We start from the raw sequence: 26,492 nt of genomic DNA, 5'->3' as shown, positions 1-26,492 counted from the left end.
TGGGAAACTCAGCAGACTGAGCCGGAGTTGGGTGGGAGTGTGACGGAGATGCTGGGTGGAGAGAAGGATTTATTGTTGGTTATTGTTTTGATTATTGATTTAATTGAGTATTGTGGAGGTGGAGGTGCTTTGTGCACATTATTATAATTATTAAATTCATTTCTAATACTTTTATCTGGTGTCTGGATGTATTGTCTGCAGGTTCACGGGTCAACAGCAACCTCTGCTGTCACAATATACAGCGCATCCAGAAAGTATTCCCAGCGCTTCATCACTTTTTCCACATTTTGTTTTGTTACAGCCTTATTCCAAAATGGATTCAATTCATTTTTTTTCCTCAGAATTCTACACACAACACCCCATAATGACAACGTGAAAAAAGTTTATTTGACATTTTTGCAAATTTATTAAAAATAAAAAAATTGAGAGAGCACATGTCCATAAGTATTCACAGCCTTTGCCATGAAGCTCCAAATTGACCTCAGGTGCATCCTGTTTCCCCTGATCATCCTTGAGATGTTTCTGCAGCTTCATTGGAGTCCACCTGTGGTAAATTCAGTTGACTGGACCTGATTTGGAAAGGCACACACCTGTCTATAGATGGTCCCACAGTTGACAGTTCATGTCAGAGCACAAACCAAGCATGAAGTCAAAGGAATTGTCTGTAGACCTCCGAGACAGGATTGTCCCGAGGCACAAATCTGGGGAAGGTTACAGAAAAATTTCTGCTGCTTTGAAGGTCCCAATGAGCACAGTGGCCTCCATCATCTGTAAGTGGAAGAAGTTCGAAACCACCAGGACTCTTCCTAGAGCTGGCCGGCCATCTAAACTGAGTGATCGGAGGAGAAGGGACTTAGTCAGGGAGGTGACCAAGAACCCGATGGTCACTCTGTCAGAGCTCCAGAGGACCTCTGTGGAGAGAGGAGAACCTTCCAGAAGGACAATCATCTCTGCAGCAATCCACCAATCAGGCCTGTATGGTAGAGTGGCCAGACGGAAGCCACTCCTTAGTAAAAGGCACATGGCAGCCCGCCTGGAGTTTGCCAAAAGGCACCTGAAGGACTCTCAGTCCATGAGAAAGAAAATTCTCTGGTCTGATGAGACAAAGATTGAACTCTTTGGTGTGAATGCCAGGCGTCATGTTTGGTGGAAACCTGGCACCATCCCTACAGTGAAGCATGGTGGTGGCAGCATCATGCTGTGGGGATGTTTTTCAGCGGCAGGGACTGGGAGACTAGTCAGGATAAAGGGAAAGATGACTGCAGCAATGTACAGAGACATCCTGGATGAAAACCTGCTCCAGAACACTCTTGACCTCAGACTGGGGCGACGGTACATCTTTCAGCAGGACAACGACCCTAAGCACACAGCCAAGATATCAAAGGAGTGGCTTCAGGACAACTCTGTGAATGTCCTTGAGTGGCCCAGCCAGAGCCCAGACTTGAATCCAATTGAACATCTCTGGAGAGATCATAAAATGGCTGTGCACTGACACTTCCCATCCAGCCTGATGGAGCTTGAGAGGTGCTGCAAAGAGGAATGGGCCAAACTGGCCAAGGATAGGTGTGCCAAGCTTGTGGCATCATATTCAACAAGACTTGAGGCTGGAATTGCTGCCAAAGGGGCATCGACAAAGTATTGAGCAAAGGCTGTGAATACTTATGGACATGGGATTTCTCAGTTTTTTTATTATTAATAAATTTGCAAAAATCTCAAATGTTTTTCACGTTGTCATTATGGGGTGTTGTGTGTAGAATTCTGACGAAAAAAATGAATTGAATCCATTTTGGAATAAGGCTGTAACATAACAAAATGTGGACACAGTGACACGCTGTGAATACTTTCCGGATGCACTGTATATAAGAGATAAGTGCTACTGATGTGTCCTGCGGTGGGTTGGCACCCTGCCCGGGATTGGTTCCCTGCCTTGTGCCCTGTGTTGGCTGGGATTGGCTCCAGCAGACCCCCGTGACCCCGTGTTCGGATTCAGCGGGTTGGAAAATGGATGGATGGATGGATGCTACTGATGTTCTAATTGCAGAGCTGACCACAGTTCTCTCAAGAGCTCTTCCGCCTGCGGCTGTGCAGTCGGCGTACCACCCGTTGATGCAGTGTGTCAGGACGCCTTCTCTAGAGCAGTGGTGAAAGGACAGGAGCACCTGGGTGGGTGGACTGCACCTTTTAAGCACCCCTAAAAGTGAGAGCCTTTTTGGCTAGAGCTTGGTGTTTATTGCCCACATAAGGTCCTGAGTGATGAGGGTTTCCATAATTTTAAAACTGCAGACCCTCTCCAAATTATTCCCATGGATTTTAAGTCGTCACAATGTCGCCCGAAAGCGATCACGTGCTCTTTTGTTATTAAGTAGCAGGTGGTTTTCTGAGCGTCATGCTGCTAATTTGCCAACTTTGCCGTCCCTCTGGACTTTCTGGTTCCCATTTCAGATCAGTCTCACCAGTGTTCTGTCGTCTGAATATCAAACAGTTATGATCCTAACATGTGCAGTGACAAAAGTTGGCACACAGCCTTGTGGGACCCCAGTGTGAAGGCCAAATCAGCAGAACAATTTACAACAAACTCATCATTTGCTTTATAAAAGCCAACATCCGTGTGGGTGATTGACGTAAAGTGTATGTTGTCCTCTAATGTGGAGTTTATACCCTAGAAATCAAAGGACCTGCACTGGTGTCCGGAAGGTTGCCGGTTCAAATCCCCATTACTTCCAAAAGAGATCCTGCTCTGCTGGACCCTTAACCTGAAATTGCTCCAGGGGGCGCTGTACAATGGCTGGTCCTGTGCTCAGACCCCAAGGGGTATGCGAAAACTAACAAATTCCTAATACAAGGAACTGTATAAAGCAAAAAAAAAAGAAATGGTACGGTATGCGGTTATGCCACCCGTCTTATTAGACCTTCAGGTACAAACTTTGGGAAAGAGTACATCAGGTGAGCGGATTGGTGCTTTCAGTTCAATCAAATGAAGTTCTGTATCACGGATTCAGAGCGCTGGTCACGTAAGTAACAAGTACACGGACATTATTAATACTAGTGATGAGCCAGAGACTCACACAAAAATGGACTGCCAGTTTGGCTATAATGTGAAGCAGCAGGAATGAGGATCAGAACCTCCAAGTTGGTCCTCTCTTGGAAAAGAGGGGGGGGGGGTGTCAACAATTTATGTGTCTCAGGGTCTTGTTCATGAGTGATGGGAGATGAGAACATGAGATCATCATGTAGACCGGAGCAGCAGCAGATCTCCACAGTGAGGAAGCAGGAGCCGAGTCTGTCCTGTCACCTATGGTCATGAGCTGTAGGGAACGAGATCACACGTGCCAGCAACAGAAATGAGGTTTCTTATCAGGGTGGCTGGGCTGACACTCCATGTTTGGGTGAATTTGCAAGATCCTCAGAGTAGAGTTTCAATAAGGCACAGTTCAGGTGGTTTGGGCAGGATAGAAGACCCTGAGACAGACCCGGGACACACTGAGGGGGTTCATATCTCTCAGCTAGTCTGGACTGACCTGCTTGGCCTGCTGCCTTCACCAGATGAAAAGATGAACTGAGATGAGATCACTAGTATTTAAGTTTGTCTCGGTCTCCCTTAACCATTTAACACCCCAAGATGATAACATTTGCTAGACGTTACCTGTGTGTACACCAAAGGAATGCCAACCCAGTCGTAGCCAAACAACGTGGAACACCAGGTACGGAACTTGTTCATTTCCTGATGAAGGATAAAAAGAAATCATTAGAAGTGCTGGACATTTGGTTTTATGTTAACTTAACACTCAGGCAGCATGTGCTTGTGCCAAGTAAGTAAATTAAAATAAGAAAAAAAATCAACCACCAGACAGTTGGCTCAGTTATTTGGCTTAATGTCAAAATGTAAGGATTGGCGGTTCATTGGTGCTCTGTTATTTAATTACAATTCAGAGTTTCATTTATGTGTACGCATTACAAAAGTGAATCACCAGGCATTTGTGTTCCGTTATTTAATAAGACGTCAAGGCGCAAGGACAATACAGGCCTCCATTTGTGCCAATCTCTGCATTTTAATGGAGTCATATTACAACAAGTTTCATTTGGTTCCTGTAATTGTTATTGTAACCTTTCACTCCCACACACAGAATATCACTTAGCTTCCATAACAAACCATAAAACTGTCTCATGAAAATGCCTTCGCCTCCCATCTGCACCATACGTGAGTCACAGTGCTAACAAAACAAGCGAGGGGGCCTTCTGTTCGTCTTGATGGACAACAGAGTGTGAAGATCTTTGTGGTGGCCCTTTGTTCACAGCTCCACACCACATCACACCACCCACTGAAGACCCTTCTAGTCCTGGCAGAGATGGACAAGGCAGAGCAGCTCAGACAGTGCAGTGGCGGGCGTTAAAATCCTAGATGAACATTCTAGAAAAAGAATGAGAGGCTCCGGGAATAGGGTGGCAAATCCATCCGTCCATATTTACAGCTGCCATCCAATTCTGGGTCATGAGACGGGGAGGTTGAAGACATCAGGAAATTACAGAGTTTGTAGGAGAATGTCAAGAGATAGATAGATAGATAGATAGATAGATAGATAGATAGATAGATAGATAGATAGATAGATAGATAGATAGATAGATAGATAGATAGATAGATAGATAGATAGATAAGGCACTATATGATAGACAGAGAGAGAGAGAGATAGGAAAGGCACTATATGATAGATAGATAGATAGATAGATAGATAGATAGATAGATAGATAGATAGATAGATAGATAGATAGATAGATAGATAGATAGATAGATAGATAGATAGATAAGGCACTATATGATAGACAGAGAGAGAGAGAGATAGGAAAGGCACTATATGATAGATAGATAGATAGATAGATAGATAGATAGATAGATAGATAGATAGATAGATAGATAGATAGATAGATAGATAGATAGATATTATTCCATCAATCCATCCATTACCCAACCCACTATATCCTAACTACAGGGTCACGGGGGTCTGCTGGAGCCAATCACAGCCAACACAGGGCACAAGGCAAGAACAAATCCTGGGCAGGTCCCCAGTCCACCACTGGGTGCGCACACACACACACACACACACACACACACACTCTCTAACCTGCATGTGTTTGGACTGTGGGAGGAAACCCACGCAGACACGGGTAGAACATGCAAACCCCATGCAGGGAGGACCCGGGAAGCAAACCCAGGTCTCCTAACTGCGAGGCCGCAGCGCTACCCACTGCGCCACCATGCCGCCCTGAGATTATTCCTTTCTTTATTCATTTTAAATAAGCCCTGAAATGAAAACTGTCACTTTCACTTGTCAAAGCTGAGAAGGCGGGTTGTTTTAAGTCCTGGTTTTTGATTGGTGAATTGTAGAGTAGAGTTTCCAGGCCTCCATGATGAAACTGTGGTCAGGCATGGAGCAGAGCAAGGGTATAAAACCATTTTTGAAAGCTTTGAGTGTTCCCAGGAACACAGTGGCCTCAAGAATTGAGAAATGGAAGTAGTTTGGGACCACCAGTTCTCCTTCTGTAGTTAGCCATCCACCCAAACTGAGGTACCAGACAACAAGAGCTTCAGTCAGGTAGGTGACCAAGAACCCAACGGTCAGTCTAACGGAGTTTTACATAAGTTGGGAGGACTTGTTGGAATTTTGACCATCCTAGCAACACTCCATCAATCATGTGATTATGGTAGAGTGACTTGATGGAAGCCATTCTTGAGTAAAAGGCATACATTATGATAATAATAATAATTCTTTGCATTTATATAGCGCTTTTCTCACTACTCAAAGCGCTCAGCAATTGCAGGTTAAGGGCCTTGCTGAAGGGCCCAACAGAGCAGATATAGTATTTAAAAGACACCGGGATCATGAGGGGAAAGATTCTCTGATCTAATGAGATAAAAAATGAACTCTTTGGGAAGAATTCCAAAAACAATGCCTGTCAAAGAGCTGACAGTGCTCATCTCCTGCCTAATACCATCCCTACAGCGAGGCCCAGGGGTGGCAGCATCACGCTATGAGGTACTTCTCAGTGATAGAATTGATTTAACAATGAATGCAGAGACATCCATAAAGAAAACCTGCTGCAGAGCGTATGCAAGGTCAGACCGTGTAGATGATTCAGTGACGCAGAGCATACAACCAAGACAATGCTGGAGTGACGTCGGTACAAGTCTTTGACTGTCCTTGAGTAGATCATCTAAAGCCCAGACTTTAACCCTAAAGAACGTGCAGAGAGAACTGCAGACGGCACTTTACAGATGTCTTCTATCCAATTTAATGGATCCTCAGAGGATCTACCAGGAAGCATGGAATCAACTGCCCCAATCCTGCTCTGCAAAGCTTGTAGAGGGTTACATAAGAAGACACCTGCCAAAGGGGCTTCTACAATAGTGTTGAACTCAAGGTGTGAATACTTCTAGGATTTAAAGATTTTAAATTTTCAAACCTTTCTGAAAACACGTATTCCGCTTGTCATCATGGGTTATCAAGTGGAGACTAACGTATCTATTTCAAATGAATCTACAACACAACAAAGTGTGCAGAAAGTGAAGGGGCCTGAAGACTTTCTGAATCCACTGTATGACAAGCAGACACAAAGGAAACAATGAAACAATGCAGGCTGCCTTTGACAATTTCTCACTGTCTCCCCCTTGTCAGCTGTTCAGTCCACAGGACAAGATGAGAATCCCACTGGCATGTCTAAGACAGAAATAACCACAAACCCAGACGAGTTCCAATAATAGCTGGAATAGTGGCTCAGCTTTGTCGCCCATCACAAACAGGTTTTGTTTACTTCTAAATGCACAGTGTGTCGCTGCTGACATGTCTAACACAACGTACATCTTCTACATTTTTGAACGGCCCACTTCACTGACCAGGTGGCATGTTTTGTAGGCCTAAATTAGTCAGCTAGAAGTGATCTTCCTTTTTCCCCGATCACCTTTCACCCCATGTTCCCTCCATTCTCATCCCTCTTCCTTCACCCCACACACTCCTCGGCTCTCGACTGCTCATGCGCCCCTATCTTTCTGCTCCTCACTCCAACCTTTGCCTACCACACCTTTTCTCCTCATCACCCAACCAAAGCAGATGGAGATCATTAAATTGACAGCCCCTTCACAAAGTATTCAGACCCTTCACTTTGTCACATTTTCTTAACGTGCAGCCTTGTAATAAGATCATTTCAATTCGTTTTTCCCTCATCATACAATACTCGATACCCCACAATGGCAAAGCACAATCAGGATTTTAGGAATTTTTGGAAATGTATTAAAAATAAAAAAACTGAATTATCACATTGACACAAGTATTCAGACCCTTATTGTGACCCTTGAAATTTGGCTCAATTTACTGATCATCATCGAGATGTTGCTACACCTCATTTGGGGTCCACCTGTGGTCAGTTCAATTGACTGGCCCCGATTAGCAAAGCCACACGTCTGTCTGTAGAAGGTCTCAAGGGTTAGTAAAAACCAAGCCATGAGGTGCAAGGAATTGTCTGTGGAGCTTAGAGACAGGATTGTGTCAAGACTCATATTTGGGGAAGGCCACAAAAACATTTCTGGAACATTGAAGGTTCCCCAAAACCTCAATAATTCTTAAACAGAAGAGATTTGGAACAACCACAACTCTTCCTATAGGTAACCGCTCGGCCAAACTTAGCAATTGTCCAGGAACCCAATGGTCACTCTGACTGAACCCCAGAATAACCTGTGCAGAGATGAGAGAAAGTTCCAGAAGGACAACTACCACTGATTTGGCCTCTCCTCAGTCAAAGATACATTAAAGTCAGCTTGGAGTTTGCAAAAAAACACCTTAAGGACTTTCCATCTGTGAGAAACAAGATTTTCTGGTCTGATGGAACCAAGATTAGCATCGTGTGTGAAGGAAAACATGCACCGTTCATTACCTGTACCATACGGTCAGCATGGTGGTGGCAGAATCATGCTGTGGGGTTTTTGTTGGAATTGCAGGGACTGGGAGACTAGCGGGGTTGATTTGAAGAAGAATGGATCAAAGTATACAGATATCCTTAATGAAAACCTGCTGTAGAACACTTTGGGCTCCAACAAGACAATGACCTGAACCACAATGCAAAGATAACACAGGAGTGACTTACTGACAGCTATGGGACCAGAAAACCGGTTGATGAATGAAAGTTTGCCCCCCGTGATCAGCCCTTTGGAAACCTGATGTCCTTGTTCCGATAGTCCAGTGATGTTTTGTGAGGCACACTCCTTATTAGATGTATAAAACAGACAAATCCAGGAAATGCTTGGGATGATAAACAAGGAACACAAAATCCCAAAAGAACTACAGTCCTCAATGCTATTGCAATGCTGCAGACTTACTGTAAACACAAAAAAAACCAAAAAAACTGCCACCTATTGAAATCTTGTACCAGAACAACCTTAACCTAACCTAACCTAACCTTAACCAGTCCAGTGGCACGGTGATCCCTTGGACCGACGAGAAAAGAAGTCCTTTTAGGTTGCACTGCCACATCACACCGCCATCTTAAATAGGATCTGTCAAATTACAGCACATGCTGCAATGCCTTCAAGGCTCATGACCAGAAACAAACATCATTAACTCAAAAGCCACAGTTGCAAACAAAACACAAAGACCAAAATATTTGTAGAGTAAAAATTAAGTCCAGTAAAAAATGGTTTTGAAATGAACAATACTAAACAGAAATCATTTCTCATTGTCCAAAGCAAAGAGCCATAACAACTACCGTCATTAGAGTCACAAACAGGAATTCTCACATACGCTTTAGCCACGACCATTGAACTGTCCGTTATCCACACCTTTACAATCGTTTCCCTCAGTTTGCTTAACTTAAACACAGAACTACATGAGTGACGTCACATGTGTTAGGGTGACGTAGCTTGACCAACTTTTGTACTTTCCCAGCAGCCCCATGGTGGCCCACTGTGTGTTTGTCCTGTTCTGTTTTTATTAAAGACTAGATTACGGCTCAACCATCACCCTACTTACGCTCATAATATGTTGAAGATCTACGCTGTCTTGTATTCTTCCTTCTTTTCTCGCTTTGGAGGCCAGGTTTCCAAACCACACCACCGGAATCCAATATTTCAGATGAGGAGACTTCAAGTTTTCAAAAATCTTCCTTTCTTCTGGAGTCATGAATCCTGTTGGCACAGAATATTCAGACATGTATGGAGTATGGGTTTATATAGGGTCCTTACCATCAGCCAATGAAACTCCTACTTGAATGTGCTTATTAACACCCAGCACGTTGGCACTTTTTGGTGCCATTAGTGAGTAAACTACCTTATCATGAAATGCCTGTCTTTCTTATCTGAAATAACGACGTTATCTGGATTGATTCTTGATATTTCTATAATCAAGATACACAGAAATTCGTATGTACTGTATGCTCAATCATAATTGGACACAGGATCGCCCTTCTAAGCGACTAAAGTAAAGACTTTGGGACAGATCAAGCACTTTTTAGGGCTGAGGTGATGGTCAATTATACCGGGTGTGGCATAAAGATCTCCCACATTTTGAAGGGGTATAAAAAATGAACGAAACTATCTAAAAACAAATTGTATATATTTCTGAAAAGTACATAAGAAACGGTTTTGTTTAAATAAGTTTTAAAAATCATATTTACAATACATTGCTGAAGACATTCCCGGAAGTTCTCCATAACTCTCCGGGTCACCTCAGGCATCGATTTCCTGTCTGATCCTTTCCTTCAAATCCTCAAGAGATTGAGGACGATGATTGAAAACCTTTACCTTTAGGTATCCCCAAAGGAAAAAGTCACATGGGCCTAAATCTGGTGACCGCACCGGCCAAATGCCCAAGGATCATTTCCCTCCACACTCCGAGCAAACGTTGTGCTATGTGAGCTGCGGCCCCGTCCTGTTGAAACCACACATGTTCTGTCCTAGGTGTGCCGGGCGATTTTCTTTTCAGTGTGGACCCAGGTGCCCGAAGGTTAGAAATCCTTAGCAAAATCATTTTCCGATCTGGTACAGATGCATTTCAACCGAGTGTGAAGCGTGTACGGAACGCGCTCTGCGTCGCTATCACAGAACGGTTGTTCTCATAATATGCTTGAACAACAAAGCCCCGATGTTCACCGGTCCAACTCATGATGGGTACTGAAAATGGTAGAACCTAACCTATCGAATGAGACCTACCCCACACCTCTCTACCCCCACTACAGCCCACACAGTTCTCCCACGAAATGTGGGAGATCTTTATGCTCCACCCTGTATCATCCATTAGCGACTGGCTGACCACATCGCCATTTCCTCAAAACACCAACCGCAGTCGTTACATTTTAATTCTATGGGCCTCACAAGAAAGTTTTCTACACCGCTATTTGCATCAGACAGTGTGTGAGATTTCTGTGCAGTGCATCATGGTCCTTTTTTTGTCGCCACTGTAGTGGATTGAGGGGCAGAGTAGCTAAAGACTAATATGGTGACAGGGAAATTGGACAAGCTACCCCATACACAGATGCCCGGTCTGAGAGGTTTCAAGTTTGTGGCACAGATCTGGTAAAGCTGATGGCATCATGTGCATATGGGGGCAGTTTAAGGTCTCTGGTGAAGAGAATTCCCTACCATTCCTTGGGTTGGAGCTATGTGATAATGTCTTTTGCTTCCTACCCTCAGAAGACCCGAAGATTGGCTGCTTTTCCAACACCACCACCCAGACCTGCCTCTTACTGCCGGAAATACACATAACCAGGAACTCTGCCATCTTCGAGTCAGTCAGAACCCGAGTCCCGTCTGAAAAGACGTTTCCTTAACGCTCTTATATATGTGCTTTGCTTTCTTTTTTAATTTCAATTTTACAGGGTTTGCCCACAGGGGGCCTCAACTCTTCTTATTCTATTTTATAGATGTGGGTGACCGGGATCAGAACATAGACTGTGGAAGCGGGACAGCCCAGCCCACGCCACCCGGGCCCAGGATACTTTAACACTAATACTAGTGATGAGCCAGCAATTATTGCAAAATTGAATTTGTTTTCCTTTCATAAAAGTAACTGCAAAACTGCCGTTAAGCGACCAGTTAAATTTGTACCATTGAGACAGGAAGAATATGGCGTTTAATAAGCACTATATGGACAAAAAGATTCTTAATTGTTGAATTCAGGTGTTTCAATCAGACCTCTCGCCACAGGTGCATAAAAGCGAGCACCTAGCCATGCAGTCTCCATTTACAAACATTTGTGAAACAAAATGGGTCATTCAGAAGAGCTCAGTGACTTCAAGCGTGGTACTGTCATAGGATGCCACCTTTGCAATAAGACATTGTGTGAAATTTATTAAGCGGAAGACCAGGTAAGGTCAGAGAGCTGGGTCAATAACAGCTAAGTGGCACGGTGCGTAATAGTTGCCAACACTCTGTTGATGCCATAGCTGAAGAGTTCCAAACGTCCACTGGCATTAATGTAAATGTTACCGCTAAAGCTCGAAAGCCATTAATGTGCACATTACCTAGCTAATCTGCAGATTAACTGATTTACTCCGTTAACGTACGGAATCAAGAGTTTTCCGCATTTTACTTAAGTAGTGTGCGCATTAATGGCTTCCGTATCGTTAAAGTTCAAAAGTTCGTTTCTCTCATTTCCTTTCCCTACTCCTTCCCCCTCTCCCTCCACCTTTAGTTTGGTTTTGCCAGCGTCTTGTCATCGCCAGTTGTTTTATATTGCAAGCAAAGAAAATGTTAGCAGTTTCTAATGCAAAGCACCCAAAGGTCGATGAAGATGTCACTGTGAGAATTAAAGTACCCGAAGTAGACAGAGCAAAAACTGATGCCCGCTCGATTTTAGCTGTGGTTCTTAGTAAAACAGAGGATGGCTTTTATAAACTTGGTACTACAACGGGTATTTTAACACAATTGTATGCAAAATCTGAATTCAGTGTTTGCAAAGAGAGATTTTTAACGAAAGAAGATGTGCCTGCTGTAGAAATATCTTTACGTCAAACAGCAATAAAACAATCACTTGGTACTGGGCAGGGTTTCAGAAAATGTGACTGCAAATCTAAATGTAGCACAAATAGGTGTGCTTGTCGCAAAAACCAATTGCTATGTAATTCAAAGTGTCACCAACCTTTAGATTGCACTAATAAGTAAGCATAATTTTATCATATGTTTTGCAAATTCAGTTCCTTAATTGTAATAATATTTTAAACCGTTTGATTCTTTGTATTATAGTTTTTTAATTGATTGATGATTGATTCTATCAACTAATTTGTTGATTGATTGATTGCATGAACTTGATTCTTTAAATATCGCAAAATAAATAAATAACATTTTGTTAATTTAAGCGTACAGAAACGTTGCTGTTGTTCCAGCAAAGATCTTATTTCCACTTTAATGAGTGCCTAGTAGGTAATGTGCAGATTATCTAGGTAATTTGAGAAATGAAACAATTTTCGGCACTTTAACGGATCACCCTAGTTAATCTGCACATTACGTAGATAATCTGTAGAATAACTGATTTCTGCACTTTAGCGGTAACATAAACACTGAGCCCTGACCTCAACCCCATTGGACACCTTTGGAATGAACTGGAAAGGAGATTGCGAGCCAGGCCTTCTCATCCAACATCAGTGCCTGACCTCATAAACGCTCTACAGAATAACTGGGCACAAATTCCCACAGAAACACTCCAAAAATCTTGTGGAAAGCCTTCCCAGAAGAGTACATGTGATTAGAGCTGCAAAAGGGGGGGACCATCTCCATATTAAAAATTAGTGTGTTTGAATGCCTTGTCATTGGTATAATAGTCAGGCGTCCCAATACTTCTGTCCATATAGTGTATATAAAACTTACTGACAAGGGGACTACAATTGTCATTAAGAATCAGGAGTACGCTGAGGCTGAGAAGGTCTTGTCTAATCAACGTGAAACACACAAGAGAGTATATTTATGGCACCGCATGGCTGCAGCGTTCGCAGGCCCCCAGTGCCAATGGTTTCTTGCTCTTTACATCGCACCATTAGGTAGCTGAGTATCCTTAAAATGACCACTCACTGGTGTCACTCTAAAGATGGCCATTTTGCTTTATGAAATGCTAGCTTATACTGTGGGTCACCGATTCCCAGTCTAAGGCAACTTGTTAGCGACATTTGCACGCATGATAAGAAAAGGCTAAAAATGTGCTAACGGGCGACGATCAAACAGAACAAAGCTAGGATTTGTTTTCTATAAAGCATCCCAAGCTTTCAACGGTACATGGTGTGGCACCCGGCTGGGGTTCATGCCTGGCCGGGATGCCCAGGACCACCGGAGGAGATCTTGTGCCTCCTCCAGAACACGAGGGGGTGACCGCCCTGGTTGCTTTGGGGGCCACGGGTACAAAGCTGGGAAGCTCAACCCTGTAGGGGCCCGTGGCCACCGCCAGGGGGCACCTCAATGCCTTGGGAGCCCTGGACCTCAGCACTTCCGTCACACCCTGAAGTGCTGGGGGGAAGAGGAGCAGGAACACCTGAAGTCCTTCCGGTTGTGCAGCCAGCACTTCCGCCACACAGGGGAGTGTTGACAGAAGAGTTTCGGGAAGCACCTGGAGCCCATCCGGGGGTGTATAAAAGGGGCCGCCTCCCTCCATTCAATGGCAAGAGTCGGGTGGAAGTGGACGAAGCTCGGTGGAGAGGAGTGGAGGCGGACCAGAGACTGTGAAGGCATTGTGTTGTGTGGCCAGGACTGAAGGGGTGATTGGTGCTGCGGCACTGGGTATTGTGCACCATATTGCTGTAAATATTGTAAATAAACGTGTGTGTGGTGAAACCATCATGTCTCCCTGTCTGTGTCCGGGCTGTTCCCCACAATGGGTAGAGAAATTATTTGTAATACATAACCATTTCTCTATCACCTGTTTCACCAAACTCTCGCCTCACTAATGGTATTGGATATCAGTGATGGTTTGAAATGACGATATGAATTTTTAATACGAAATCAGAACCCCAACATAATCAGGGAATTCAAATAAGATGAACACGTCCGAATGCCATAGCATAAGAAGGCATGCGCCATCCACTTGAGAAGTCATATTGACTAATGTAAGAACATTAAAAGAGCTTAATAACACTCGAGATGAGAACAGGGCAGTCAGCCCAACAAAGCCCACCAGTCCTAGCCACCTAATTCTTCCCAAATAACATCAAGTCAAGTTTTGAAAGTCCGTAAAGACTTCCTGTCTACCACACTATTTGGTCACTTATTCCGTTGTTTTTATGGTTCTCTCCGTGTAAAGAAAAACTTCCTAATACATTGTGTCAGACACAAGCACCTAATGGGCATGTCCAGGGCTCTACAGAGCTAAGCACAGTGACTCCAGGACTATAGCCGTCAGGATTGCTAACTCCTTCTCTCTTTTTACCTATTGAACTTAAGACAGGTGGCTTAAAAACAGATGATGCCACTTTCTCCATGGCCTCAAATTCTCCAGTATTTAAGAACATGCTGTCACAGATATGCATCAGAGGATCAGCTGCTGGACTCATCAGAGGTAAGCACTACCATCCCGGGACACCAAGTGCCTCTGTTCTCACCCACAGCTCTGAGAAGCCCCTTTCAGGATGACTGACTCCTCACTGCTTCCAGTCCAGAAGCTATAAAAGCAAGGTACTCCTAGAAAGGAGCCATCTCATTCTGGAGTTGAGCCACCTGCATTACAAAGCTCCGACCCTGAAGCCTGAACGCTCTCCTGAGCTTTTAAATCACAGCCAAAGGCTTAATGCTGCTTTTGTTTCCTTACTATGCACCACTGAGCACTTATTGAAGTTACTTTATTATTCTGAGTAACTGGGGTGGCCCAGTTGGCACTCCAATGTTCCCTCTTAACATTGGTCATACCCTCAACCAATGACAATGCAAAAATATTGTGAATTTCCCCTTGGGATTAATGAAGTATTATATAGTGCCTTTCATATCTATCTATCTACCTATCAATCTATCTATTATATATGGTGGCCTTTCCTATCTCTCTATCTATTGTATACAGTGCCTACCTATCTGTTGTTCAGTAGCCATCGCACCTGCACTTCAGAACAGGTCAACCACCTGAAGCTAAGCCTGTTCAGACCCACCCAGTACTTGGATGGCAGACCAACCAGGAAAAGCTTGGGGTACTGCTGTAAAAGGAGATGGAAAGGCCAACATGGGGTGCTTATAACGTGCTCTGCGTGTGGATCCCAATGCCCCAGTGCTTGTGACGGGGAGACTGTGCTGTAAAAATGGCACCGTTCTTCAGATGAGATGTAAAACCAAGGTTCTGACTCTCTGTGGTCAAAGAAAAACCCCTGGGCATTGTTCATAATAAGTAGGGTGCTTCTCGATGTTCTGGCTAAATTGCCCATTATGGCCTAGTAATCCAGGCCCCCTAATCAACCCCCTTCTCAATGACCCCTTATCTATGCAGCAGCTAATATGTGGTAACACAAAATGGCTGCCATCACATCATTCAGGCGGATGCTACACATTGGTGGTGGTTCAGGTTGCTCTGCACTCAATATGTAGAGCACTTTGAGTAGTGAGAAAACCACTACATAAATGTAAAGAATTATCTGTCCATCTATTATATAGTGCCTTTCATATCTATCTAATCTTGCCAACTACACTATCTATCTATGATATAGTGCCTATCACATCTATCTATCTATCTATCTAATCCTGCCAACTACGCTATCTATCTATCTATCTATCTATCTATCTATCTATCTATCTATCTATCTATCTATCTATCTATCTATCTATCTATCTATCTATCTATCTAATCCTGCCAACTACGCTATCTATCTATGATATAGTGCCTATCACATCTATCTATCTAATCCTGCCAACTACGCTATCTATCTATCTATCTATCTATCTATCTATCTATCTATCTATCTATCTATCTATCTATCTATCTATCTATCTATCTAATCCTGCCAACTACGCTATCTATGATATAGTGCCTATCACATCTATCTATCTATCTATCTATCTAATCCTGCCAACTACACTATCTATCTATGATATAGTGCCTATCACATCCATCTATTATATAGTGCCTTTCATATCTATCTATCTACCTACCATATAGTGCCTTTTCTATCTATCCATCTATTATATAGTGCCTTTCATATCTATCGAATCCTGCCAACTACGCTATCTATCTATGATATAGTGCCTATCACATCTATCTAATCCTGCCAACTACGCTATCTATCTATCTATCTATCTATCTATCTATCTACAGTGGTGTGAAAAACTATTTACCCCCTTCCTGATTTCTTATTCTTTTGCATGTTTGTCACACAAAATGTTTCTGATCATCAAACACATTTAACCATTAGTCAAATATAACACAAGTAAACACAAAATGCAGTTTTTAAATGATGGTGTTTATTATTTAGGGAGAAAAAAAATCCAAACCTACATGGCCCTGTGTGAAAAAGTAATTGCCCCCTTGTTAAACAATAACCTAACTGTGGTGTATTACACCCGAGTTCAATTTCCGTAGCCACCCCCAGGCCTGATTACTGCCACACCTGTTTCAATCAAGAAATCACTTAAATAGGAGCTGCCTGACACAGAGAAGTAGACCAAAAGCACCTCAAAAGCTAGACATCATGCCAAGATCCAAAGAAATTCAGGAACAAATGAGAACAGAAGTAATTGAGATCTATCAGTCTGGTAAAGGTTATAAAGCCATTTCTAAAGCTTTGGGACTCCAGCGAACCACAGTGAGAGCCATTATCCACAAATGGCAAAAACATGGAACAGTGGTGAACCTTCCCAGGAGTGGCCGGCCGACCAAAATTACCCCAAGAGCGCAGAGACGACTCATCCGAGAGGTCACAAAAGACCCCAGGACAACGTCTAAAGAACTGCAGGCCTCACTTGCCTCAATTAAGGTCAGTGTTCACGACTCCACCATAAGAAAGAGACTGGGCAAAAACGGCCTGCATGGCAGATTTCCAAGACGCAAACCACTGTTAAGCAAAAAGAACATTAGGGCTCGTCTCAATTTTGCTAAGAAACATCTCAATGATTGCCAGGACTTTTGGGAAAATACCTTGTGGACTGATGAGTCAAAAGTTGAACTTTTTGGAAGGCAAATGTCCCGTTACATCTGGCGTAAAAGGAACACAGCATTTCAGAAAAAGAACATCATACCAACAGTAAAATATGGTGGTGGTAGTGTGATGGTCTGGGGTTGTTTTGCTGCTTCAGGACCTGGAAGGCTTGCTGTGATAGATGGAATCATGAATTCTACTGTCTACCAAAAAAATCCTGAAGGAGAATGTCCGGCCATCTGTTCGTCAACTCAAGCTGAAGCGATCTTGGGTGCTGCAACAGGACAATGACCCAAAACACACCAGCAAATCCACCTCTGAATGGCTGAAGAAAAACAAAATGAAGACTTTGGAGTGGCCTAGTCAAAGTCCTGACCTGAATCCAATTGAGATGCTATGGCATGACCTTAAAAAGGCGGTTCATGCTAGAAAACCCTCAAATAAAGCTGAATTACAACAATTTTGCAAAGATGAGTGGGCCAAAATTCCTCCAGAGCGCTGTAAAAGACTCATTGCAAGTTATCGCAAACGTTTGATTGCAGTTATTGCTGCTAAGGGTGGCCCAACCAGTTATTAGGTTCAGGGGGCAATTACTTTTTCACACAGGGCCATGTAGGTTTGGATTTTTTTTTCTCCCTAAATAATAAAAACCACCATTTACAAACGTCATTTTGTGTTTACTTGTGTTATATTTGACTAATGGTTAAATGTGTTTGATGATCAGAAACATTTTGTGTGACAAACATGCAAAAGAATAAGAAATCAGGAAGGGGGCAAATAGTTTTTCACACCACTGTATCTATCTATCTATCTATCTATCTAATCCTGCCAACTACGCATCTATCTATGATATAGTACCTATCACATCCATCTATGGTATAGTGCCTATCACATCCATCTATGATATAGAGCCTTTCATATCTATCTATCTACCTACCATATAGTGCCTTTTCTATCTATCTATCTATCTATCTATCTATCTATCTATCTATCTATCTATCTATCTATCTATCTATTATATAGTGCCTTCTATCTACCTATCATATAGTGCCTTATCTATCTATCTATCTATCTATCTATCTATCTATCTATCTATCTATCTATCTATCTATCTATCTATCTATCTATCTATCTATCTATCTATCTATCTATCTATCTATCTATCTATCTATCTCTTATAGTGCCTTTCAGATCTATCTATCTATCTATCTGTCTATCCATCTATCTATTACATGGTGCCTTTCACATCTGTCTGTCTATCTATCTATCTATCTAAATAGAACTCACAAACCTACATCTGAGATGGAAACTGAGCTTCTTTGCAGATGCAACCTTTTTGACTGCCAGGCATTGTCCTCAGACTGCAACGGTCCCCCATATTTGGTTTGATTATTTCTTTTGAACATTTTTTGTCTTTCGTTATGAAAATGGAAGTACCCCAACTTTCAAATCATCTCCCTTGGCTCTGTTACAATTTTATTGATGCACTGAGATGTCACTGCCTCCAGGAGGGACCTTCCCTTTTGCAATTACTGCATGTATTTTATAAAAGTAAACGTAAATCCTGCTAAAAACATTTTATATTTTATACACAAATTCCAAAATGGTGGTTTGAATCGTGACAGTAGTGCTAGCCAACTGAGCTTGATTCAACGGTTAGGATGTGACAGGGCTTCTTAGTGTTTTGTTTTTAACATTTCATTGGTATTATTTGCGGCAAAAAGTCCAACTACACCCAGAGCCTTGGCCTGTAAAACAAAATGAAGCTCTGAGGCACGTGATCAGGTGACCTTAGACGGTCTGACACACAGCAGTCTGGAGCTTGATCATGGCGCTCCTGTGCATACAACATTCATTTAGGGCCTCACTTCATAAAGTTTAAGAGGACCAAGGTTCAGTAACTCAGAAGAAATATTTCAACTAACAGAAAAATGCAAGACAGAAGTGAGCCCTTCAGCTGCCATACACGTTCATATTGTCGCAGGAGGCTGGGGGGGGGGGGGGGGCGGCGCCCTGGCCGGGATGCCCAGGAAGAACAGAAGAGGGCTTACGCCTTCCTCAGACCATGTGGGGACGACCGCCCTGGTTGCTATGGGGAGCAGGGCCAGGGGGCGCCCGAATGCCTTGGGGGCCTTGTGGCGGAAGTGCTGGGGGGAAGCAGAGCAGGGACACCCAGAGTGCTTCCGGGGATGCAGCCGGCACTTCCGCCACACTGGGGCGTGTCGGTGGAAGATTGCCGGAAATCACCTGGAGCACATCCGGGTGATTATAAAAGGGGCTTCCTCCTTTCATTCAGTGGTAGAGTCGAGTGAGGAGAAGGAGTGGAGGCGGCCTGAAGAGACAAGCCAAAGAGTGTGAGGCCTAGACTTTGGGGGAGTTTGGGGTTGTGTGGCACTTAAACTGTAAATAATAGACTTGTAAATAAATGTGTGGTGGTGATTAACATCATGTCTGCCTGTCTGTGTCCGGGTCTTAGTCCACAATATATATACAAGGAATATTACATATTTGAAATGACGATATGAACTTTTAATACGCGAGTACCACCCCGATATAATCAGGGAATCCAAATAAAATGAAAAACGTCTGAACAGCATATCATAAGAAGGCACGCGTCATCCACTGGAGAATAATATTGACTACTGTAAGAACATTAGAACAGCTTTATAACAATCCAGATGAGGACAAGGCATTCAGCCCAACAAAGCTCGGCAGTCCAATCCACCTAATTCTTCCAAAATAAAGGACACTAGAGGGCAGCCCTCCTGCTGGGCATGCTGGGAGTTGAAGTTTGGCACAGCCCTTTTGGGTTCCGGGCCTGGACCATCAGGGGGAGCTGTAGAACCCTACTTTGGGTTTCCATCACACTTGAGAGTAGTTCTAGTTGATCCTGATGGGCCACCTGGAGCACACCCAGGTGTAACATAAAAGGAGTCGCCTCACTCCATTTTGAGGAGTCAAGAGTCGGGAGGAAGAGGGACGAAGCTTGCCAGTGGAGGCAGAAAGGAGAGGAAAACAAGGCAGAAGGGGCTGTGTATTTGGTGCTCTTTGTACTGAGGTGTTATGGGGCACGAGGGAAAAGCGCTTCGTCACTTGTAAATAAACATGTGCTGTGCTGGAACTCGTGTCTCTGCCTGTCTGTGTTGGGGTGCTGCTGGTTTATATAAACACTCACAAACAGCTAATCCACTTTTTCCATCTGGGGTTATAAATATAAGCAGTCCTGGTGACGACTTCATGTTCCCTAAATTATTCGTGCTTTTCATAAGTGGTTGCGTCACGCTGCTGTTTCATGAATCTCTTTAAGATTATGCAAACGGTTTATACGGTGATGAACGTCTCCCTGCTAACATTTAATAAGTCATGCAACATTAGGAAGTGTACCATAATGGTTACCACATTGGACCTGAAGTCCAGTTGCTGACAGTTCAGTCCTCACTGCTTACGTATGTTAGTTTTGCTTAACATTTTGTGCATTGGAGTTTTGGTTTCACTTTTTGTCTCGGACCTCTGCTTGCATTTTTTAACATTTCCTCTTCCTTTGACTGAATTCCTTCACCAACTCAGACACAACCACCATATTATCTTTGTACCTCCTGCTGCGAAGGTGAACAAATGTGGCACTCCGGCACACACAAAAAGAAAAGTCTAAAAGATTTGCTGGATTTGTAACAAGAGTAAGCGAGAACAGGCAGCTAAATCCAAAGCGCAACCCAAACTCTCAATCTAAGTAACTCACGAAAAACCAAACAAGGTAACTAAGACATGCTGAGATTTTCTTATTTAATCGTCAACTGCAACGCGTCACTAACTGAAATACCAGGGCACCACTGACTTTTCAGGTGCTGAACGTTCAGATGATCAACAGAAAGCCACCAAGATCATTGATTATGAAACTTCTTCTTTCGGCTGCTCCCGTTAGGGGTTGCCACAGCGGATCATCTTCCTCCATAGCTTCCTGTCCTCTGCATCTTGTTCTGTTACACCCATCACCTGCATGTCCTCTCTCACCACATCCATAAACCTTCTCTTAGACCTTCCTCTTTTCCTCTTCCCTGGCAGCTCTACCCTTAGCATCCTTCTCCCAATATACCCCTCATCTCTCCTCTGCACATGTCCAAACCAATGCAATCTCGCCTCTCTGACTTTGTCACCCAACCATCCAACTTGAGCTGACCCTCTAATGTCCTCATTTCTAATCCTATCCATCCTCGTCGCACCCAATGCAAATCTTAGCATCTTTAACTCTGCCACCTCCATCTCTGTCTCCTGTGCCACCATCTCCAGCCCATATAACACAGCTGGTCTCACTACCGTCCTGTAGACCTGTAGATACCCGTCTGTCACAAATCACTCCTGACACTCTTCTCCACCCATTCCACCCAGCCTGCACTCTCTTCTTCACTTCTCTTCCACAATCCCCATTACTCTGTACTGCTGATCCCAAGTATTTAAACTCATCCTCCTTCACCAACTCTACTCCTTGTACCCACACCATTCCACTGTCCTCTCTCTCATTCACACACATGTGTTCTGTGTTGGTGGCCCTACTGACCTTCATTCCTCTCCTCTCATATCTCCATCTCTCCAGGGTCTCCTCAACCTGCTCTCTACTATCACTACAGATCACAATATCATCAGCAAACATCACAGTCCACGGGGACTCCTGTCTAATCTCGTCTGTCAGCCTGTCCATCACCATTACAAATAAGAAAGGGCCCAGAGCCGATCCCTGACCTACATCACTCCTACCGCAGACCTCACCACGGTCACACTTCCCTCGTACATATCCTATACAACTCTTACGTACTTCTCTGCCACTCCCGACTTCCTCATACAATACCACAGCTCCTCTTGAGGCACCCTGTCATATGCTTTCTCGAGGTCCACAAAGACGCAATGCAACTCCTTCTGGCCTTCTCTAAACTTCTCCATCAACACCCTCAGAGCAAACATCATAGTCCACGGGGACTCCTGTCTAATCTCATCTGTCAACCTGTCCATCACCATTGCAAAAAAGAAAGGGCTCAGAGCCGATCCCTGATGTAATCCCACCTCCGTCACTCCTACCGCAGACCACACCACTGTCACACTTCCCTCGTACATATCTTGTACAACTCTTATGCACTTCTCTGCCACTCCTGACTTCCTCATACAACACCACAGCTCCTCTCAGTCACCCTGTCATCTGCTTTCTCCAGGTCCACAAAGATGCAATGCAACTCCTTCTGTCCTTCTCTAAACTTCTGCAACAACACCCTCAGAGCAAACATCACATCTGTGATGCTCTTTCTTGGCATGAAACCATCCTGCTGCTCACTAATCATCACCTCACTTCTTAACTGAGCTTCCACTACTCCCATAACTTCATGCTGTGGCTCATCAATTATATCCCCCTGTAGTATAGCAAAAAATGATAATAAACAACGATAAAGGTTTATCAAAATTAAATCGTAAATTAAAAGTCAAATGGCAACAAAAAAATTATGACACACTTTACGTATAGCGTCGCTATCCCTTGTAAAGCCGGGGTGTCGAACTCCGGTCCTGGAGGGCCGCAATGGTTGCAGGTTTTCATTCTAACCACCTTCTTAATTAGTGACCTGTTTTGCTGCTAATTAACTTTTGCCTTAGTTTCAATTAACTCAGCTAAGACCCTTTAGTTCTTTCATTTTCCTTAATTAGCAGCCAAACGATAATTTGACACAAAACGAACAAAACAGGTGACCAGCTAAGCACATCATCTGACCATAAAGAAAGGTGATGGTCTTGGTAAGGTTGATCTCTCAGGTCAGTAATCAGAAACAGAAAATCAACAGTTTGGGAAATGTCTGCTGTGGTAGAATGAGAGCAAGCCATGGAACTAAACAACAGGTTTAATTAACGGCCATTCTCATTAAGCAACTGGTTGGAGTGAAATTGGTTGGCATTTGAAGCCCCAATTTAGCTGGTCATCTGTGGGTTCGTTTCATGTCTCATTTCTGTTTGGCTGCCATTTAATCAATTGAGAGGACTGAATCCTTAAAAATAGGGCTAGTAAAATGGAGGGAAAAGGAGTTCATTAGCAGTGAAAACTGGTCAACTGTTAGAATGAAAACCTGCAGCCACTGCGGCCCTCCAGGCCTGGAGTTCGACACCCGTCTTGTAAATCAATGTCAGCTTAGTGAGGATTAGACTGCGCCAATAAAGTCAGCAGGTGTTGTGATTGATTGTGAAGAACAGGTTGGACACATTTTTTATTTTTCATTAATGTCTGACATTTGTGTTACTTCTTAATATCATGCTGGTGACATCATTGTGAATTTCCCATTGGGATTAATAAAGTATCTATCTATCATTGTGGCACCATCTTCAGCTCTGTGTCCTTGGTTGCTGCGATTGTTGCCAGTCACGTGATTATTAATGGAAATGTCACGTGATGCCATAACTGCTGACTATCTAAGATGGCGTTGCAGCACTCCAGGCATCCTACCTTTAGAATAAATTCAAAGAGAAATTTGCTGTGTTGCCTCAGGTTTTCTTTTGGTTAGTGATGTTCTCCTGTTAGCTTGGCTCTTGAACTTAACTCTGACTCCTGACAAAAATGTAGTCCTTGCCGTTTAGTTTATTTTAATAATATTCTGTCTATTTGGTTAACAAATATCTGCCCATTGTGTCACTTAAATTAGCATTTCCCTTAATTATTAAGGCACCTTTTATTGGCTAACTAAAAAGATTATAATATGCAAGCTTTCGAGGCAACTAATCTTTTGAGTTAGCCAATAAAAGGTGTCATTTTGCTTGACTTCCATCCTTAATTATTAAAAAAAAAGGAAATCCAAAGTCCTGTCTTTCTTGATCCAACCTGCCTCAGGTTGCTAGTCAATCAGATCACCACAGCTGTCCTGTTTGCGTAAACCCCATACCGTACACCATCATGACATCTCCCCCAAAAAACCTGAAGAAAAGTTTGAAGAACGGGCACCTGCTTCCACAACATGGTCCATAGTCGGGAAACGTTTGCAAACAGCCGTGCTGACAGAACGAAAGATGAGCAGAGAGGTCAGGTTCACGTAACGCATCAGGGTCCGGCGCAGTAAGCGTCCTTGTTCGTCTCCACCCTGCACGGTACTGGAGATCAAGAGCATGAGGCGGTCCGGCCAAGGCAGGTTCACAAACTGATTCCACCAGCGGTTCACCACTAGGGTGACGTAGAAACCTGTGAAGAGAGAACAAGGAAAAAGGCAACACGTGCTGTACAAACCATCATGGGCTCTGGACGAGTACGAACCTGAGCTCAGTGCATGAAGCCAACCAGCCAGTGATTACATTAAATAAAACTCAAAGTGAAGCTCAATCAACTGCCAAAGTGAAGAAGCCATTAGGCTGAGCAAAGAGGACTTCACAACTTACAATTGCTGTGCCTTGATGTCACGCCCAGTGTCACCTAAACATAACTATGGTGGGCTAGTGTAATGTTTAGTAGGCTACTGACTTAGAGGAGTAAGACGAATAACCAGGAAGGCTGCCCCCCTCGTCCTCTGATAGCCGTGTTTACACCCAATGCAATTCTGTTAAATTTGTAGTATGTCCAGGTTATTCCACCCATCTGGTATTCATCACGGATTCACAAACCAACGCCTATTAGATTTATTTACGAGGATCTTGGGCTGAAGGCCGATATCAAACCCTGTTTTGGAGCCCTAAAGAAGTGGGGAACGTGTAGCAGGGTCACTAATTTGGTTTTGTGGCAAATGTGCGTCTTGAAGGTGTAGAAGTGCTTGTTTTGTGTCGGCAGCACAAAGTCATTTTTCTGAGAAAGAATTATGGAGGTCCTGTGTAACCTGATTGGAGGATGAAACTGTAAAATAAGGATATGAAATGGACGAGTGAGAGATTCACAACTTCAGTGTCATCTTCCTGTGAGGTGTGTCAGAGGCATTGAGGAACAGTAACTGAATGGGAGGAGGAAACACTTGTCAGGGGTCACCGATCGCTGTTACGAGAAGAGGAGTGGATTGTTATGGGCAGAGTGGACATTACCTCGCGATAGAGGTGAGAGTTTAAATAACAAAGTTATGAGACAGAATCTCCAGGAGTCACTGCGGGTAAAAGAAAAGGAGCCGGAAAATAATAACACGAGACAAGAACTGAAGTCAGGCCAGGGAGGGTCAAAAGATACACGAGCGAACAAAAAGGGAGATCAAAAACCTTAAATGGAAATTCACCCTCCTCGACTTACTTGGAAAGCAAACTAAATACTGCTGAACATTTTGAGTTTAGTCCAACCAAAGGAGAACGCTACATGGAGTCATTGCCATATTTATAGTGAAACTTCTGGTAACTTCACCAATGCAGCTATCACAGTCACATGATGAGACTCTGTGTCACGTAAACTACAAACAATGAGAGGACGGTCGCAAACAAGACAAATGAAATTGCACTCAGAACTGGCCCGGTTCAAACCCAGAGAAAGTAATGGAGGAGCCAATAATCAAAAAAGTGAAAAAAAATGGCAAAACAAAACTTCCAGTCAAGGTGGCAAACGCTTCATGACTGGAACCTTTTGTTCATTTTTGTTTCATTGCTTGTGATCATTTCAGTTGATTTTTGTGTTCATTTAATTTTTTTCTTTATCTTGGAAATTTCGATTTTTTTCTCAGTTAATTTTTTTTTTAATTTTTCCGTTTAAAAATTGTTCATTTTTCCCGTTATTACGTGATGATATTTTGTGTTTTTGTCAGTCACCGCCATTTTCGACTTTCAGCATGTTCGATTGCTATGGTGATGTTTCTCATTATCTTCTGAGAAGGTGTGACCTCTGACGTCATGAACGCGAACGTATTTAGGCCATCATGTACAGACCCCTATTACCTGAGATTTGGATACAAAGGGCCTTACATGCGTTTACTTTTGTTTTGTTGTCCTCCGGCATTTTGAACCTCAGCATTGAACTATATAGTTAGCAATTAGGAATTGTGAATATGTCAGGTTGGCCTTTTAGTTACAACCTTGACGCGTTACGTTGACCACGTGTTTTCTCTTTGCCCTTCTTTTTAAATCTTTTTTGGTCTCATTCGAAACTGAACAAAAAGAACAGTCAAAACTGAAAGAAAATGATGCAAAGTAGATGTTCTTTGTTCTACCTAACCAAGAAGCTTCTTTTGATGTGTTTTCGATCCAACGTGCGATGTCGGAGAATGCTGAATATCGGCATTTTATAGCGGAGTTAAAACAGTTTTGGTCATGTGACAGCTACACAAACCCAGGTCCTGGTTGCCAAAAAAACAAAATGGCTGAATCGCTGAAACAGAACATCTCAAAACTCTACCTTCACTTTCATTACTGTTGTGGACACTAGAATTTTAAATAATTATGAATTCTATGGGAAACTGTGTGTCTGGGCACTTACACCAGCTCCACTTACCTTTCGTAGTAAGTAA

General features: G+C 43.2%; 1 protein-coding gene across 2 annotated transcripts in view; it reads right to left on the bottom strand.

Annotated features, from left to right (window-relative positions):
* The window catches only part of LOC114669337 (bestrophin-3), a 71,266-nt gene that overhangs the window by 4,207 nt on the left and 40,567 nt on the right, over window positions 1-26,492 (bottom strand). For both annotated transcript variants that reach the window (XM_028825555.2, XM_028825556.2), the window contains 3 exons: window positions 24,035-24,268; window positions 9,012-9,166; window positions 3,644-3,721 (listed from right to left, as the gene is read on the bottom strand). In XM_028825555.2, the coding sequence (XP_028681388.1) occupies window positions 3,644-3,721; window positions 9,012-9,166; window positions 24,035-24,268 (467 nt within the window). The remainder of the gene's footprint in view (window positions 1-3,643; window positions 3,722-9,011; window positions 9,167-24,034; window positions 24,269-26,492) is intronic.

Source organism: Erpetoichthys calabaricus, assembly GCF_900747795.2.
Source record: "Erpetoichthys calabaricus chromosome 1 unlocalized genomic scaffold, fErpCal1.3 SUPER_1_unloc_22, whole genome shotgun sequence".
Taxonomy (NCBI): Eukaryota; Metazoa; Chordata; class Cladistia; order Polypteriformes; family Polypteridae; genus Erpetoichthys; species Erpetoichthys calabaricus.
This window is presented reverse-complemented; position numbering and strand designations above follow the sequence as displayed.